The 15314-nt window shown below is 54.9% G+C and overlaps 1 protein-coding gene across 3 annotated transcripts in view; it reads left to right on the top strand.

Moving 5' to 3' along the window:
- Window positions 1–5378: 5378 nt before the first annotated feature.
- The window catches only part of PDGFRA (platelet derived growth factor receptor alpha), a 41241-nt gene continuing 31305 nt past the window's right edge, over window positions 5379–15314 (top strand). Inside the window, exons 1-2 of one of the 3 annotated variants that reach the window (XM_059161173.1) lie at window positions 5379–5558; window positions 14577–14637. In XM_059161173.1, coding sequence (XP_059017156.1) covers window positions 14586–14637 — 52 coding nt within the window. In that variant the 5' untranslated portion in view covers window positions 5379–5558; window positions 14577–14585. Of the gene's footprint in view, window positions 5559–8147; window positions 8424–9382; window positions 9498–14576; window positions 14638–15314 lie in introns of those variants that run through there. The other 2 variants (XM_059161180.1, XM_059161191.1) reach the window with 2 other exon arrangements.

Below are 15314 nucleotides of genomic sequence, written 5' to 3'. Positions count from 1 at the left end.
CTCTAGCCCTCTCGCCTCCGGGTCATTTTCTTCCTCCCTCCCTCCATCTTTCTTTCTTTAAGGATTGTATTTATTTATGACGGAGAGAGACAGGGAGAGAGGAAACACACAAGCACAGGGGAGCTGGAGAAGGAGAAGCAGGCTCCCTGCTGAGCAGGGAGCCCTATATGGGGCTCAGTCCCAGGATGCTGGGATCCTGACCTGAGCAGAAGGCAGAAGTTTAACGACTCAGCCACCCCTCGGGCTCATTGAGCTGCCCTCGGGCTCATTTTCTTAGGAGAGCCTGAGACTCGGAGTAGTGACAGCTGAGAGACATGACACCTCCACCCATCCTTGATTGAGAATATGAAATAGAAAACTGGACTGGCTTTCCCCCATCTCTTGAGGCCAATCCAAGGGAACCGGCAGTGATGATGCGGTGGAAAAGCCTGAAGAAGCGAGAGAAGGATCAGTTATTTAGCTTTTCGCTGGGCTTTACAGACCTCATCTCACCTTTTTTTTTTTCTTTTTTTTTTTTTTAAAGATCTTACTTATTTATTTGACAGAGGTATCACAAGTAGGCAGAGAGGCAGGCAGAGAGAGGGGGAATCAGGCTCCCTATTGAGCAGAGAGCCCAATGCGGGGCTCGATCCCAGGACCCTGAGATCATGACCTGAGCCAAAGGCGGATGCTTAACCCACTGAGCCACACAGACCTCATCTCACTTGATCTTCACAATGATGCGGGGACTTAAGGCAGACAGTGTGCCCATTCATGTACACAGGGAAATGGAGGCTAGGAACCATGACCTGTCTTGACCAGATGACACCATACCTGGAGTCATGACCGCGGTAGGCACATCGAGGCACTGCTCTATGCAAATTGCTTAACTCCTCTGACTTTGTTTGCTCATGGGGGGTAATCATGCACAAGCCACAGGGTTGCCTTGGGGATTAAATAATACCCTGATTAAATAATGGGGCCCATTTTCAAACATAGGTACTATACTTAATGTAATTGTAGGACGCAGGTCCCAGTGGCTTTCTGCTTCACAACGCCTCTGCAGGATTTTTTTTTTTTTTTTTTTTTAAACATCACAGAGCCTTGCTGTACTCCTGGGACTTGCCGAGGACAAGGCCCTTTCTTCAGTCAGGCTGACCTAAGCACAGCCAGCCCTCCCAGCCCTCCCGGAGCCACAGCTGTGTGTTGGAAAGCTGGCCGCTCCAGCCGGTAATAAGGAGCAGACCTCCCAACTCTTCCTCCCCTCTCCCTCCCCTCACATAGGTTTTCAAATTAAAAGTAACTAAAAGCTAAATCCTAAAAAGAAGGAAAAGGGGGAATGGGAGGCCCCCAAGTGTCCTGAGATGGAGGAAGTGGGGCTCTCTCCCTAGGAAAAGGGTGCCCTAAAATCCAGATCTAGAAGGGGTTCAGTCCTACCGCGCCTTTCTCAACTCGGAAGCCTGTAGGCCCACCTGGCCAGGGCCGGGCCACAAAACAGACCTCCGGGTCTCCCGACCTCTGGGAGGTCTGTAAGCAGGCGGCACGGTTAGGGACCTTAGGAGCATTTGAAGCTGGTAGCCTGCCCACAGGAACTGCTCTGTCTGCTTCTTCCTAGATCCAAATCTCTGGACAGAAAGACCCAAGGAACCCAGAAGAGACGCTGCACCTTTAGCCAAACAGTAACCGCCAAGGAGAGGAGATGTGCGGGGGTTGGGGGGGGGGGGTGCTGGACAGACAACTCCAACCCCCAAGTTACACATGCTGGTCTGGACCCTCCTGGAGAGCTCTTCCTCTTTTTCAAAAGTTGAGCCTCTCGGCAGACTGAGCATGCAAAGAGGCTCGGATCCAAGCCTCCGCCGGCCAGGACAGACCCAGGAGGCAAGGGCGGGGTCCTCGCCGCCCTCCCTCCCTCTCCCCGCGGGGACCCCACATCTGTGCGCCACATCCACACGCCTCGTCGGAGCCTTCCCTAGGAAGGTCCCTTTGCGGGGCCCAGGGAGGCGGCTCTTCCAGGCGCAGGCAAGTAGCGAAGGGGTGGAGGGAGGAAGGGGTGGTTAGCGCCGTTTTGGCGGTTTGCATTTTCAAATTGCGAACCTAGAAATGCGGCCCATTCCATCAATCTCATTTTGGGAAGGGGGGAATCACAAGTTTTTTAAACTGTGATTTGCACAACGAACGGTTTGGAGAACTGCTACAACCCAAGTCTTGTAAAGCAAAAGGACCTTCTGAATTCTCGAAGGAAGCCAGAATTGGGGGTGGAGCCGTAGAGCAGGGGAGTAGGGAGAAGAAACAAAACCCCAGCTCAGCGGGGAACGCCCACGAGAGCCAAAGGTGCGCCGCCCAGGGCTGCGGCCGGGGTTACGGAGGAGTGGGGGGCCGCAGGCTGGAGCCCGGGAGCGGGGCGGGGGAGATTTTGTTTTGCTTTCAGGGACCATTTTGTTTTGGTTGTGCGGAGTTCGTCAGGCCCTCTTTTTGATGGTTGGCTCTACACATCCCTTTTCTACCCTTGACCCAATGTCGTGTCGCCTCGGGGCCTGGACGAGCGAGGCCACGCCAGAACGGCCGTGCGCCCTGCGACTTTCCCCAACTTCTCGGCCCAGCTCCACTCTGGAGTTAGGCCTCCTTCCCAGAGGGCCGCGGCGCCCCCCTCCCCAACCCCCCGACTCGCGGTTTGGTGAGAGAAGACTCCTTTTTAACCTCATGATGATTCCTCAAGGGAAAAAAACACAAGAGGTTAAAAATAAAAACCCGGTTTGGGCTGGGACCTTCGCACAGCTGCCCACGTCGGCGAAAGTCACCCCTCGGCGCGCTCCGGGTGGCCTGGTCCCCTGCGGTGCCAGGGGCCGGAGCCCGGGGACAGGAGAAAGGACCTCGCAGTCCGCCTTGGCCCGCGGCACTTCTTGCCCGCGGCGGCTCCAGGACCACCCAGGACCCCGGGCGCCCAGGGAGCAATCTGGAAAGATCTTAGAACAACAAGGGAAGAGAGCGGCTCGCCTCCTCCGCTTCCATCCCCCCCCCCCCCCCTGCCCCGCCGCCTCCCGGGCTGACTACGCGGCAGACCAGTCCTGTCCCGAAGGCTCGGACCGGCGGCGCAGGGAGAACGGCCAGATTCAAACCCGCCTATGAGCCGTGGGAGGCGCGGGTGGGTGGTGGCTGCGGGACCGGGCTGGTTTTAAGGCACGAACTGCCTCTTTTCGAGGGCCTGCAGGCCCGAAGTTGCTCCCGGCCACCGGGTTTATTTTGCTTTTGCCGGGGACGCAGATGTTGCCCTCTCTCCATCTTCGCTCGGCCCAGACTCGCCGAAATCACCTCCCCCCGCCCCCCAACCATTTGCTTCCCTGCGCCACCCCCCACCGGTGCGCTGTCCCGGGAGTCAGCATCCCAGTCCTTTAAACCTTCTGGAATGTCACACATGGAAACCTTTAGCAAATGTTTGTTAATGATCATAACAAAGGCATCATTCAAATTAGGCAGGTAATTACTACCAGAAGGACAACTGGGTGCTCGCTGGCTCATCCATTCTCCATGCTTCAAACTCCCGAGGAGTTACTACGCGAAGACGTCCCCGCCCAGCCTGCTTTTCGGGCCCCCTTTAAGCATCTCTGAAATGAACTGTGAAGTTACCGTTTGTGGGCTGGGAGCCCAGGGTTCGGGAGACCCCGGCGCGACCGGGCAGGCAGTTTCCCAGAGCAAGGCAGGCCTTCCTGGGTAGGCTCCCTACCTTGCTTCCTACTTTTTAGTTTAGGGTATTTGATACAAAAACTTAGATCTCAAGTTGTTTTTATTAATAGCCTGAAAGCCAGCACCCACCTTTCCCTATTATTCCGCACTATAATTTTTTGGGGGGGCTGGGGAGGAGGGTCATGCCTCCCGGTTCATTATCTACAAACATTACGGTATCCTGTTAGCATTCCGAACAAGGGGCTGTTCATATATTTGCCTTCAATGATTTCCTGAAGGAACATGTGGAAGTAATAGTGAGCAATGCAGTCACCCGAACTGAAGATGCACGAGAGGCGGGCGCGCAGAAGAGCTGGGGGGAATGGGGCCCCTAGCCCAGCCCCAGGCGTCTTCCCGAGCCTGACACCCCAGGAACCCATCCCAGAGCAGCACAGGACCCCACACCTTTCTGTGACCCTCTCTTGCCGGCTCTTCTTGTCCACCCTCCTGAGGAAGGAGGTTGATGACTGTCCGACGTTCCAGGCTCAACCTGGACGTCGAAACCCTTCTGAGACTGTGTGTGTGTGTGTGGGGGGGGGGGGATGGAGGTAAAAAATGACCGCTTCCATCCAACAGGAGAACTCAAAATTAGAGAAGGCGGGGAAGGTGAATGCGCTCCCCTCCCCCTCCGTCCCTTGGAAGCCCAACTGCGCCTGGTCTGGTTCCTGGAGCGTGAGCGCCCCCTTTCCTTCGCGAGCAGAATCGTTCTCTCCTTGTACAGTCTCTTGCCTGGAGCTTGGGGATAGGATTTGGGGCTCCGCTCAACCCCAGGGCATCGGTAAAGTCCGTCCCTTGCGGCGGGAGGGAGCACGGGGAGGCGAACCTCCCCTGAACGAGGAGGTGGCAGATTTGTTGTGGACGATTCCTCAAACGCCCAACCCTGAGCCTTTTTGTGTGAGTGATAGAAGCCAGGGCAACCTCGCCCAGATTACCCCGAAAACAAAGACTCGACAAGATAAGTGGCTCCGAGGGAGTAAAGGTCATTCTGTTGGAGAACGTTCCAAACCTACGCCAAAGACCCTCAGTTCTTTGTACCTTGTTTCAAACCCGTTTTCAAAGCAAAACAAAACAAAACCAAAAACAAAGACCATCATCTTCATATGGGACTCAAGAGTTTGCCTAATCACATTAAGGGATTAGCAACTACCCCGCACTTTCCCTAAAAGACCCCAAGTTGTAAAGACGCAACCGGTTGGAGACCTCTCCGGGCAGCCCCCTGTCTAGCTGGGCTAAGAATTTCTACAGAAGGGACGTTCTCGCCTCCAGATGTATACTATTCGTGGGCATTAAATGAAATTTCACAAGTTCTTTTTCTTTCTCTCAAAGAGCATGCAGAGCAATATAGCAGCGTAGGAAAATAACCCCCTAAATCAGGAGGCGAACTCATTCTGGAAATGATGGGCAGTTTGTATTTTCACGAACCTCTTTCCCGGCAGAACAGCAACACCTCCCCCTTCCACCACCCCCACCCCATCTGGTCTGCTCCCCGCCCCCCAGTTGTTGTCGAAGTCTGGGGGTTGGGACTGGACCCCCTGATTGCGTAAGAGCAAAAAGCGAAGGCGCGATCTGGCTGCGTGGAGATTCAGAGCGCACAGAGTTCGAGAGAAACTTTTATTTTGAAGAGGCCAATGGGGGGGGGCGCTTCATTTCCTGACAGCTATTTACTTAGAGCAAATGATTAGTTTTAGAAGGATGGACTATAACATTGAATCAATTACAAAACGCGGTTTTTGAGCCCATTACAGTTGGAGCTAGAGGGAGAAAAACAGAGGAGGGGACTTCAGGAGAGGACTGGAAACCGTGGACACTTTTAACTCCATATGTAGGATTTTCATTACGAATTGACATAGGAGGAGAAGGTAAGAAAGGAGAAAAAAAATGATTTTTGTCTCTAAGAGAAGTTCCTTATCAGGCCCTTTGGGCTCGAAGAGAAGAAACTTGACTCAAACTCTGGGCGATGAGGAAAAAAAAGTTGAATTCCAGCTATGTGTCCCGAGAGTCATTTATGTTTAATAAACTTCACTTGGAGGAAAGATTACCGAGAGCTAGAAAGTCTAGGGATTAAAAAAAAAATTTTTTTTTCCAGACCTATTTTTAAAAGCAGTGTTTTCCTAACAACTCTATAGCCTCCCAACGAAATTGTTTAGGCTTACATTTTTGAGGTTTCTTTTGGGGTTGGGGGTGGTATTCGTGTATACTGGGACGAGCACCAAGTAATGCTGGGAGTGGGGGCAGAGGTGTTTGCCCTCTTCTTGGCAGTAGGTCCTGGAAGGCGACAGGTTTTTAATGAGTATTTTCATTCCTCGCCCGCGGTTTGGCGGGACAGCGCTGCAGCGGGTGGTGTGGAGCGCGGCTGGAGGGCTGGGGGAGGCGGAGGGAGAGGAGCGCCGAGTGGGGCGCGGAAGGGGGCTGCGAGGAGGGGAGGCGTGAAGGGCTCGGCTGGAGAGGGCCGGACCTCGGGTGCCAGCCGGGGGCACATGGCGCCGGCCGAGGGCGCGTAATTACTGGACGGCGCAGAGCGCCGGGTGCGAGCCGGGGCCAGACACAGCACAACCGGGGCGGCTGCAAGACGAGCAGAGGGGGCGCGGACGGGGGCGAGGGTTTGGGGGGGACTCCCCAGCCGTTTGCGGGATCAGTGAAGTGTGAGGGAGAGCGGGCGCCAGTCCCGCAGTGCGCTGGGGTTGCGCGCCCGAGTGCGGGGGCGCAGGCGGCGCGGGCGGGCAGGCGGTCTGGAGTAATGACAAACACATTTGGCCGCGAGTGAAGAAGTCGTCGTCGCCTCGCATTCCAGCAAGTGGGTTTGAGGAATTTCATACTGCGCTCCAAGGGGCCCTCATTGTGCGCTGTGGTCCCCACCCCCACTCGTCTCTGCGCGTCCCCTTTCCTCGGTGGAATCTTTTTTTTTTTTTTTAATTTTTTTATTTGCAAAGCCCGGGGTTCTATTGCTGCCCAGTCCCGGTCACAGGAAGGAAAGGAGGGGGATCGCCAGAAAAGTGCAAAACTTTTCTTAGGGGAAGTTAGGGACGACTCGGAACGGGAAAACTTGTTTCCCAGGTAAGAGAAAGATGGTAGGCGAACTGGCCTCGTCACCTTCCTCCTGGCACCTGAGTTCAAGACCCGCCCCCCCTTGCGTGTCCCTTTCCTCGCGTGGCACTCGCCGCTTGCACTCGCCCTGCGCTGCTTCAGCCTCTCCAGTGCCCCGATTTCACTCTTTGCTCCGGCCTCCTTGCCTGCTTCGGAGCCCTCTCCTCGCACCCCTCCTTCCTCTTCCGTCTGTCCTCATGGAAGTCGGTTTTTACTTGTGATATTAACTTCTCCCGGTTGTGCTGGGGAAACGGGCGGCGTCGGTTTGGCTCGGAAACAGCTGGGATCAGAGGTTCTGTTCGGAAAGGGTGGCAGCCAGCTCAGAGCCAGAGGGGCCCGAGTACGACTGCCCCGGGGGCCAGGAACCGGGCCGCCTGGCCAGGTGTTGCCAGTGCTTCCAGTGCCGTGGCCAAACGTCTCCGACGGGAAGAAGTGCTGGGCCGTCTGTCTGTTGGCTGTGCGTCTAGCCAGCAGCCGGAGCGCCCGTCCCTCTCTCTGCTTCTCTAGCCCTGCTAAGACCTCAGGATTGCAGAACGAGTGCTTGGAAGAACTTGCCACTCACCCCATCTGCCAGGGTGAGAGGCAAACCCGGGCTCGAGAGGGAGTGTGGATGGCCTTTATCAGGTCCGGACTGCCCCGAGCCCGGCCCAGCTGCCTGGAAAAGCCCCGGGCTGCGCTGTGTGGGAAATGGATTTTTGGCTCCGCAGCCGAATTGCTCAACGTTTTGGGCCGCCTCGTCTCGCCGCAGTCGCTCGCGACCAGAACTAGGCAGCTTTTTAGGGCAGGGAGATATCCAGAGCACACGGGCAGGACAGTCAGGCGCACAGCTCACGGGACTAGCACCCCTCAGCCCAGCGAGCGTCCGGGCTGCTGGAGGGCAGGGAGAGTCTCTCCGGGCTTGCCTCCTCAGCCGCAGCCCTGGTGGCTTCGGCTTTAACATCGCCCACCCTTCACCCGCTTCTGACCCACTCGGACCCTGGCGCTTCTGCTTTGCATTCCTTCCCAGTTTTCTTTACCTTTTGGTTTCCTCCTTCTTGGTTTCCCTCTTTACACTCTCTTATAATAAAGGGGCCCTTCCTCCGCTCCCCGACAGGCGAGAGCCCGTCCATCCCCGTTTTGACACCCTGGTCAGTCCCCGCTTCGAGCCTCTTACACAGTGGTGTTTTTGGTTTGACCCAAGTGTAGCTTGGGTGAGTCCCCACAGCGGGAGTGGAGGGTGGGGGGTGGGGCTGGGGGTGGGGGAGGGGCCGAGAAGGAGTGGGTAGCTGACCCTCGGGCCTTGCACCAGTTGTTAAGTGGACCGAGAGGAACTCGAAGCAGAACCGCGGCTCCCGGCCCCAGGTCGCTTTCTTGCTGGGGCGCGGACTGGGGAGGGGTGCAGGGGGAGGGGCAACAGGCCGGGCTTTCCAGCTGCAAACTCGTCTGGCGCCGAGGCGGGCCCGTTTTGTGCCTCCTGGGGACCGGCCGTGGGCGGCGCACAGCGCCTGGACGCGTCCTGCAGACTTGGTGGCCAGCGCCTTCGTGCAGACTCCAGCGGGTGGACTCCCTCTGGCCTCCGGGAGCTGCGACAGGGCTGCGTGTTGCTGATGGACGAGTGGCAGTTCCGGGGGAGAAGCTAAAGCCTGGTCGGTGACGGAAAGGTGCGGCTCTCAGCGTTCCTTGAGTCTTGGTTCGAGGGGCCCTCGAGCAGCCTCAGCCGTCGGGGTGCGAGGGGGTAGGTCCCGCGCGGGATGCAGGCTCCGGGCAAATTGCTTTTCTCTGCTGCGCCCTGGTCGGGCTCTGCCGCTGCATGTCTAATGGTGAAGTGGCTCTGCGGCGTTTCCTTTTGTTTAAAACGGAACAGAGAGTCGGGAATCTGTTGGAAAATAGGTTGGAGTAGCTACACAGGACCTCGGGTTTGGGGCGCTCCACTCCCAGCCAACCGCAGTCCTCCCCTTCCCGGAGAGAGGGAAGCGAGGGGCGCGCGCGGGCGCGAGAGTGCACTGGGCAGCGGGGACAGAAGCGACCATGGGGGGGGGGGTGTGGCAGGGGGGAAGGTTCGGTTCTTTAAAGACGAGGAGGGGTCGCAGTCTCAGCGCTCCGCGGCCGCCTCTGCCAGCGGCTGCCCGCGACCGTGTGGCTCTCGGGCCCATAGGAGGCGCTGGCGCGCGGCTGTAACCCTAAACCCCGGCCGCTCTCCCTCCCACCCCTCCCGGCCCCCTCTCAGGTCTCCGCCGAAAACAATGCAAACGCCCAGCGTCGTGCTCCGAGCGTCGCGGCCTCCGCCGCTCTGAGGCCGGGAGTGCGGCTGGTCGGGACGTTCATCTCCGACCGAGTGGGCGGTCGTCACCACCCGCCCCGGAGTGACAGCGGCCGAGGGCGTGGGGGCGGCGGGAAGGGAAGCGGCCGGCGCGCGTTCGTGTGCAGCAGCGGGGCCGGAGGCGTGACCGTGCGGAACCTCCCCGGCGAAACTGGTCGGGCCGCCGGGCCCGAAGGCGCTGTCGGGGACCCGGACCCGGAGCCGGAGCCGGAGCGGCGGGCGGGCCGGGGAAGATTCGCGGGGCCGCTGCGCCCTCTAGTGGCCGTCCGGAGCGCGCGCCCGGTTCTCCTCCTGCCTCTGGCGCTCGGCGAGGCGGACCGGTCAGAGCGCGGCGCTGGGCTCGAGGGCCCCGGGCGGACCGACCCCGTCAGCTTCGCCGCGGCCCCAGGGCCTCGGACAGACGCCTGCAGGCACGGTGCGTGTGGGTCGGGAGGAGCTCGGGGGGGCGGCGTGCAGGGTTTGGGGATGCGCTGGGGGCGTCGTCGTGATTGAGTGTGGGACCAGCGGAGGAGGGCGCAGGGGATGAGGTCCCGGGTGCTTTTGGGGGTAGCCGAGGACTTCAGAGACCCTCACAGGGTCTCCGGCGCGGGCGGTCCTTGGCTGTTTTGCGACCCTACGCTGTTGAGCCACGGGAACAGTCGTTTCCAGTCCGCCCGCGGTTCTCGGCTGCGCGGCCGTCGCGGCCCCCGCCGGGCGGGTTTTGTTTTGTTTTTTTTTTTTTTTGCGATGGGTGACAGTGGCCTGAGAACTGATGGGGCTGCCTGGCCAGGGTCATGGCGTCGCAGTCGGCCACCCGGCGCGGGCCAGGTCGTTTCTCTCCTGCGGGTGTGCGCCATCCCCGGGGTGGCGAGAGCGTGGGGGGAAACAAAGCCCCGGATCCCCCGACCTCCTCTCGAGGGGCTTCTCCTGCCGAACCCTCGGAACTTGTGCGGCCCGGCGTGGCAGCGCCGTCTTCCGGGCTCCCGAGGCCCCGCGGCCCTAGCCGGCTCGCTCGCAGCGACGGTGCTGGTGGTGCCTGTCCCCCGCCTCCCCAAATTCTCCCAGGGCTCCGAGGACAGTGGAGCATTTTCGGCAACAGTTTGCCTCTTCCTGCTTCCATTCTCTGGGCTCTGGACTGAGGTCACCGTGACACCTAAAAGTACGATGGGAGAATGGAAGAGATTGGAAGTTAAGATTTGGGACATTTTAGCACAGAACTTCCAGCGGTGTGTGTGTGTGTGTCTCCACGGAGTCCGGGACGCGCGTCCTTGGACCAACACTGTCATCTGCTGGCCATACTTGAGAACTGCAACGACCCTCTGGGAATGGGCTTCGCGGAGATTCTAATCAAGTTGTGGCTTGAGGAAGATGCATTCCCTGCCTGGTAACCAGGTGGAAGGTGACGACGTGTTTCTTACTGCAAAGCTGCAGAAATCACGGGGCTGATCGCATTTGTTTTGTGGACTTTTGTGTAGTTTCTGCCTTAAGTTTGTTCTTCGCATTTGTGTAGTGAGCAAGCTGCAGCCATATCACGCCTGACTCTCAGAGCAGATCTGTCCAGAAGCTGGGTGGGTATTTGCATATCCCTTAATGAGTGCGGCGCTGGAGTCAGGAGCTTGGTGATCTTGGGTTCAGGTGCACTGTAAGCGACTACACCCAGCTTTGTTTGTCTCATTGAGTCACACCAGTTTGGCGACAATGAAGAGGAAGTCTCCTTTCAGTTGGTGGCTAAGTATCTGGTGCAGAAGAGCAGAAAGGTTTACGGGCTCCAATTGTCCCATAAAATGCTCCCGTGTGAAATAATACTCCAGCCACCACCCATCCCTGGAACGTCTGATGGAGCACACGCAGGGAGATCAGAACGGCAAAACGCCATCTGGTGGGGTGCGGATCCTGGTAAACACACCCTCCTGTGAAGTTGCCACCGGCGTCGACCCGCATTTTGGATTGCTGGGGCTAGAACTACGAGACGGGCTAGAACGTTTGTCGCAGGATAAAGTGGGATATGTAATTTTCACAGTTAGAATTAACTTAGAGCTGAAATTAACCGAGCCTCGGAAATCTGAATCTTGAGGTTGTCAGTGGCTTTGGAGACCGTGAGAGAGTCTCCTGTGGCCTTTAATCATGCCAGGGTGGGGTGAAATTCAAGATTCAGCGGCTCTGGGGCGGGGTCCGTTGAGCCGTTGGCGATTCGGGGGCTAGCTTTCTGGATTTCTGAGAAGGCCAGCCTGCTCTCACTTCTCGAAATAGTGCCCAAGCTCTGTTTACTCTCTAGCTTAGCATGTTGTCTTTGGTTATTGAGTTGCTTTCCAAGGCTCTTCACTTGTGTTTGCAGAACAGGGGGGTGGAAGCCCATTAAGGACAGTGGGTGCAAACAGATTTCTTTTTCTAATGTGATCATGTGTGCTGGTTTGAATTAAAACAGCCTGCCTTGATCGTCCAGCAGCAGGCCTTCATCTAAGCTGAGTTTAGATCCTTGTCTTCAGTATGCAGGCGATGAAGGGCAAGTTCAAAGGCCTCTGGGTCTGACTTTCTCAATAAGTAGAAGTTCAAGGAGTTACTCTGACATTCATTTCATCTCAGACATTTGGGCAGGGGGTCACCTGGGTGGCACAGTTGGTTGAGTGTCCCACTGACTCATGATTTCAGCTCAGGTCATGGTCTCGGGTTTATGAGATCCAGCCCTGTGTCAGCTCCGTGCTGAGCAGAGAGTCTGTTGGGATTCTCTCTTCCTCTCCCTCTGCTCCTCCTCCCCCCACTCATGCTCTTTCTCTTTCTCTTTCTCTTTCAAATAAATAATCTTCATAAAACATCTTCGGAGTCTGCAGGACTCTTAGGTCGATATAAAAACCAATGGCTGCAGTTTTCAAAGCGCGCTTGACTAAACTGTAACTTAGTCTTTATAATAACGTGGCAAGGCAAGCCAGCAAGTTAGGTGTTACCATTCCTTATAATAGAAGAAGAGCCAGAGGTTCAGAGAGATGAACTAAGCAAGCATCGATATAGGATGAACCTAGTCCAAAGCGGTTTCCATCGTACTTCGGAGACAAGGAATGAGAAAGGCCAGGGAATGCCATGGAGGAACCACGGGTCCCTTGGCCTGAGCGAGAACGTGGCACACATCTCTTTTCCCTATTTCTCTTAACCTTTGGCCTTGATTTCTGCGTTGTGGTTATAGAGGATGAAGCCTGAAACCAACTTGTAGCTGGCATGAGAAGATACGATTATGATTTTTTAACAAAACAGATTTGGATGAAGTCCACTGCTCTCCTTGCAAAGTGGTTTGTTCTTGCTGACTCCTTTCTCTGAATCTGTACAGTTACTTGTGTTTGCGCATCTGACTATTGGATATGCTCCAGGATGGGTGAGTGGGTGGGGTCTACTGATGACGGGTTGGCGTGTACTCCCTGGGTGGACAAGCCCCAGAAATAACGAGCCAGACTCTTTGAGATCCTTGCTATGTGCCCAGTAGGCAAGGAGGCCTTCCTCTCCTGTTGTTTTCCATTGCCTCTCTGTAGGGCAAATGCTGCAATTACTCACGATGAAATTGTCTTGAGTTGCATATGAGTAATGACGCGAAACTTCCCAAATATGCCTGGGTTTCTAGCCAGGGAACTACTCTTATCAGAGAAGGGAGTTGGAAGTCTTCGGCAAATACATGTTGATTCTCAGTGTTGGGATCGTTATCACTGGCTCTCCGGTCTCGCTCTCATTGCCCACGTAGCTTGTCACTAAAGATTCCTCCCTGGCAACAGGGCTTCTGTATCTGTAGGCACAGAAGGAAAGCTGGTGGGGCTGGCCCAGGGCAAAATGCTCCTCAGAGCCCTTCTCCTAAGCTCGGGAATGCTTTAAAGATGCGCCATTGGCAAGTCCTACTCCAGAAATACAGGATATAAATGTGATAAAACCCAAGACATCAAGCTGGCTCTGGAGGGCTCCTTTGAAGTTGGCTAAGTGGATTATCAGTGGGAGGCTGATATTTATATGTACAAACACACAGGCCGTTACTGCTAATTGTGGTAAATCAGGCTGGCTGGCCTGGCTCGGGGACCTGCTGTGCCCGTCACCACAGCAGTGAGGAAACCCTGCAACCCCTGCCCCCCTCAAGCTCCCGGGTACATGCCAGGAGCCTCAGAAGCCATCAGCGAGCCAGCATTGTGCAAATTGCATTTGGGTTCAAGCGCTGCAATTGTATTTCTCTCACTAGGGTGAGCAGAGAAGGGAAACAGGGCCCCAATTTGCATGAGGAAATAGTGCTGGGAGAGGGAGGGAGGAGACACACAAGGCTGAAGCACTGACCTTCCCTTGAGGGAGACCATATGGTGAATTGGAGAGAGCATGGCTTTTGCATCACACAGACTTCGTGTTAGAATTCTGGCTTTAGCGCTCACTGTGTGACTTGGGGTGACTTGCTAAACTTCTCTGAACTTCAGCTGGCACTTTTAATTAAAATCAAGTATGTCTCAGGGTTATTATTAATAGACATGGCATACAGATTTAGCATGTGTTTCCTGTCCAAGCCTCCCCTCCCCGCCCCCTGACAGCATTCTGCCTTTCACTCTGTCTTCCTCCTGCATTTTCGCGGTAGAATTTGATGTAGCAGAAATCTGGGTTGTGCATATTGGGCCATCTGAAAGCAAAAATGCACAGTGAGGGGGCTAACCACAAGCATACATGGAGCTTTTTGTTGTTGTTGTGTTTTCTTGGTTTGTCTGTTTTAGGCCAGTTGACTCAGGAATCATGAACACATCTTAGTTTCCAAAGCTAGCCGTGGAACAAATGAAATCCCATGAAGGCCTTCCATTGCATGCTTTGGGGTTTTGAGCAAGGCAGGGACCCAGGACATCCCAGGCTAAGACTTAGGTGATTTTTTTTGGTGGGATATCCTAAGGCTTGCATCCCCACTGGTCCTCCCCCCGCCCCACCCCATCCATACCTCTGCATGGCAGAGGGACGTCCTTCAATTGACATGGGTTTTGACTTTAAAAAACATGACATCAGAAAGGCTCCTCCATAAAAAAAAAATACTTGCTGTAGCCAAAGCATCTTTTTTTTGCAAAGGTTGTGGAGGATGTGGACTTCACCACGTACTCTCTGTAGCAAAACATGCCATTGACAACCTATTTTGAGTGAAAACAGCTCCATTAATGGAAGTTGAGTAAATAACGTGGTGCTTTTCACATTCTTCATTTCAGTGGGTTAAAAGGAACAGATCTTCTATACACTTGGATGCATTCTGAGACCATAAAAGCCAGACTTTTCTGGAATTTGGAAACTGTGTGCGATCCAAAAGGGTTTCAGCTTCAGATGGCTCCTGTCATGATCCTGGGGTCCCTTTGGGCTGTGGGATTCTTTTTTAGGTATCTTAACGGCTTTAACCATGAATCTTAAGGCGAGGTATTTTCGACTAACATGATGCTGTTAACGTTTTCCATATTGCAAAGCACAAAAAGAACGAGGCTCACTGGTGGTTTTATTGGCTAACGCTGCTTCTGTTTGACGTTTGATTTTCCAGTTTTCTGGAATGATGGGGACCTCCCTTGTGGCCCTGCTGATCTTAGGCTGTCTCCTGCCAGGTAAGGATCCCAGTACTCTTTGACTTCATTGTTCTGGGGGAAGCCTTGCCTTCTAAGTTCTGTGCTCTGGGAGTGTGTTCCCAGTGCTCAGCAAACACAGTCCAAAAGTGGGGGGGGGGGATTCGAAAATGATGAGAAGTTAATGTAGAATGACCACAGACCTTCAGTGCCCTTTGCTGTATCCTGTTAACTCCAGTTAAGGAATGCTCACCAGTGGTAATTTTAATATACGTATAATCCTGGCATGGAAACGTGGTAGGAATAATAGCCTAAATTTTGCCCACCGCGCTTTTTCCCTGGGACATGGGTTTCCGGAGACTTCACGAATGTTCGAAGGAAATAATTCATGTCCAGGGAATCATACCTATCTTTAAGTGGAACATGCTTAGATTGCTAGAAAAATCTTGGAGCCTCTTGCAATCTGATTGGTAGCATATTTGACTCTTGGGAAATCTTACTGACATTTTCTACCAGGAGGATATTATTGGGACCATTTGCGGAAACATTTACTAGCACTTTTTAGTGTTCATCCAGATGTTTGTACGTCACAGATGTTCACCGGGAGCCCAGTGTTTTTCTGGCGGGAGGAGTTAAGTCTGTTCGTGTCTGTAGGGCTTAACCTATATGGGCATGTTAGCAGGAAACAAGGTCAGTGGCTCGGTAGTTCCAAATTCCAT

This window comes from Mustela lutreola, chromosome 1 (genome assembly GCF_030435805.1).
Source record: "Mustela lutreola isolate mMusLut2 chromosome 1, mMusLut2.pri, whole genome shotgun sequence".
NCBI lineage: Eukaryota > Metazoa > Chordata > Mammalia > Carnivora > Mustelidae > Mustela > Mustela lutreola.
The sequence above is the reverse complement of the archived record's forward strand: the minus strand, read 5'-3'. Positions and strand labels throughout refer to the sequence as shown.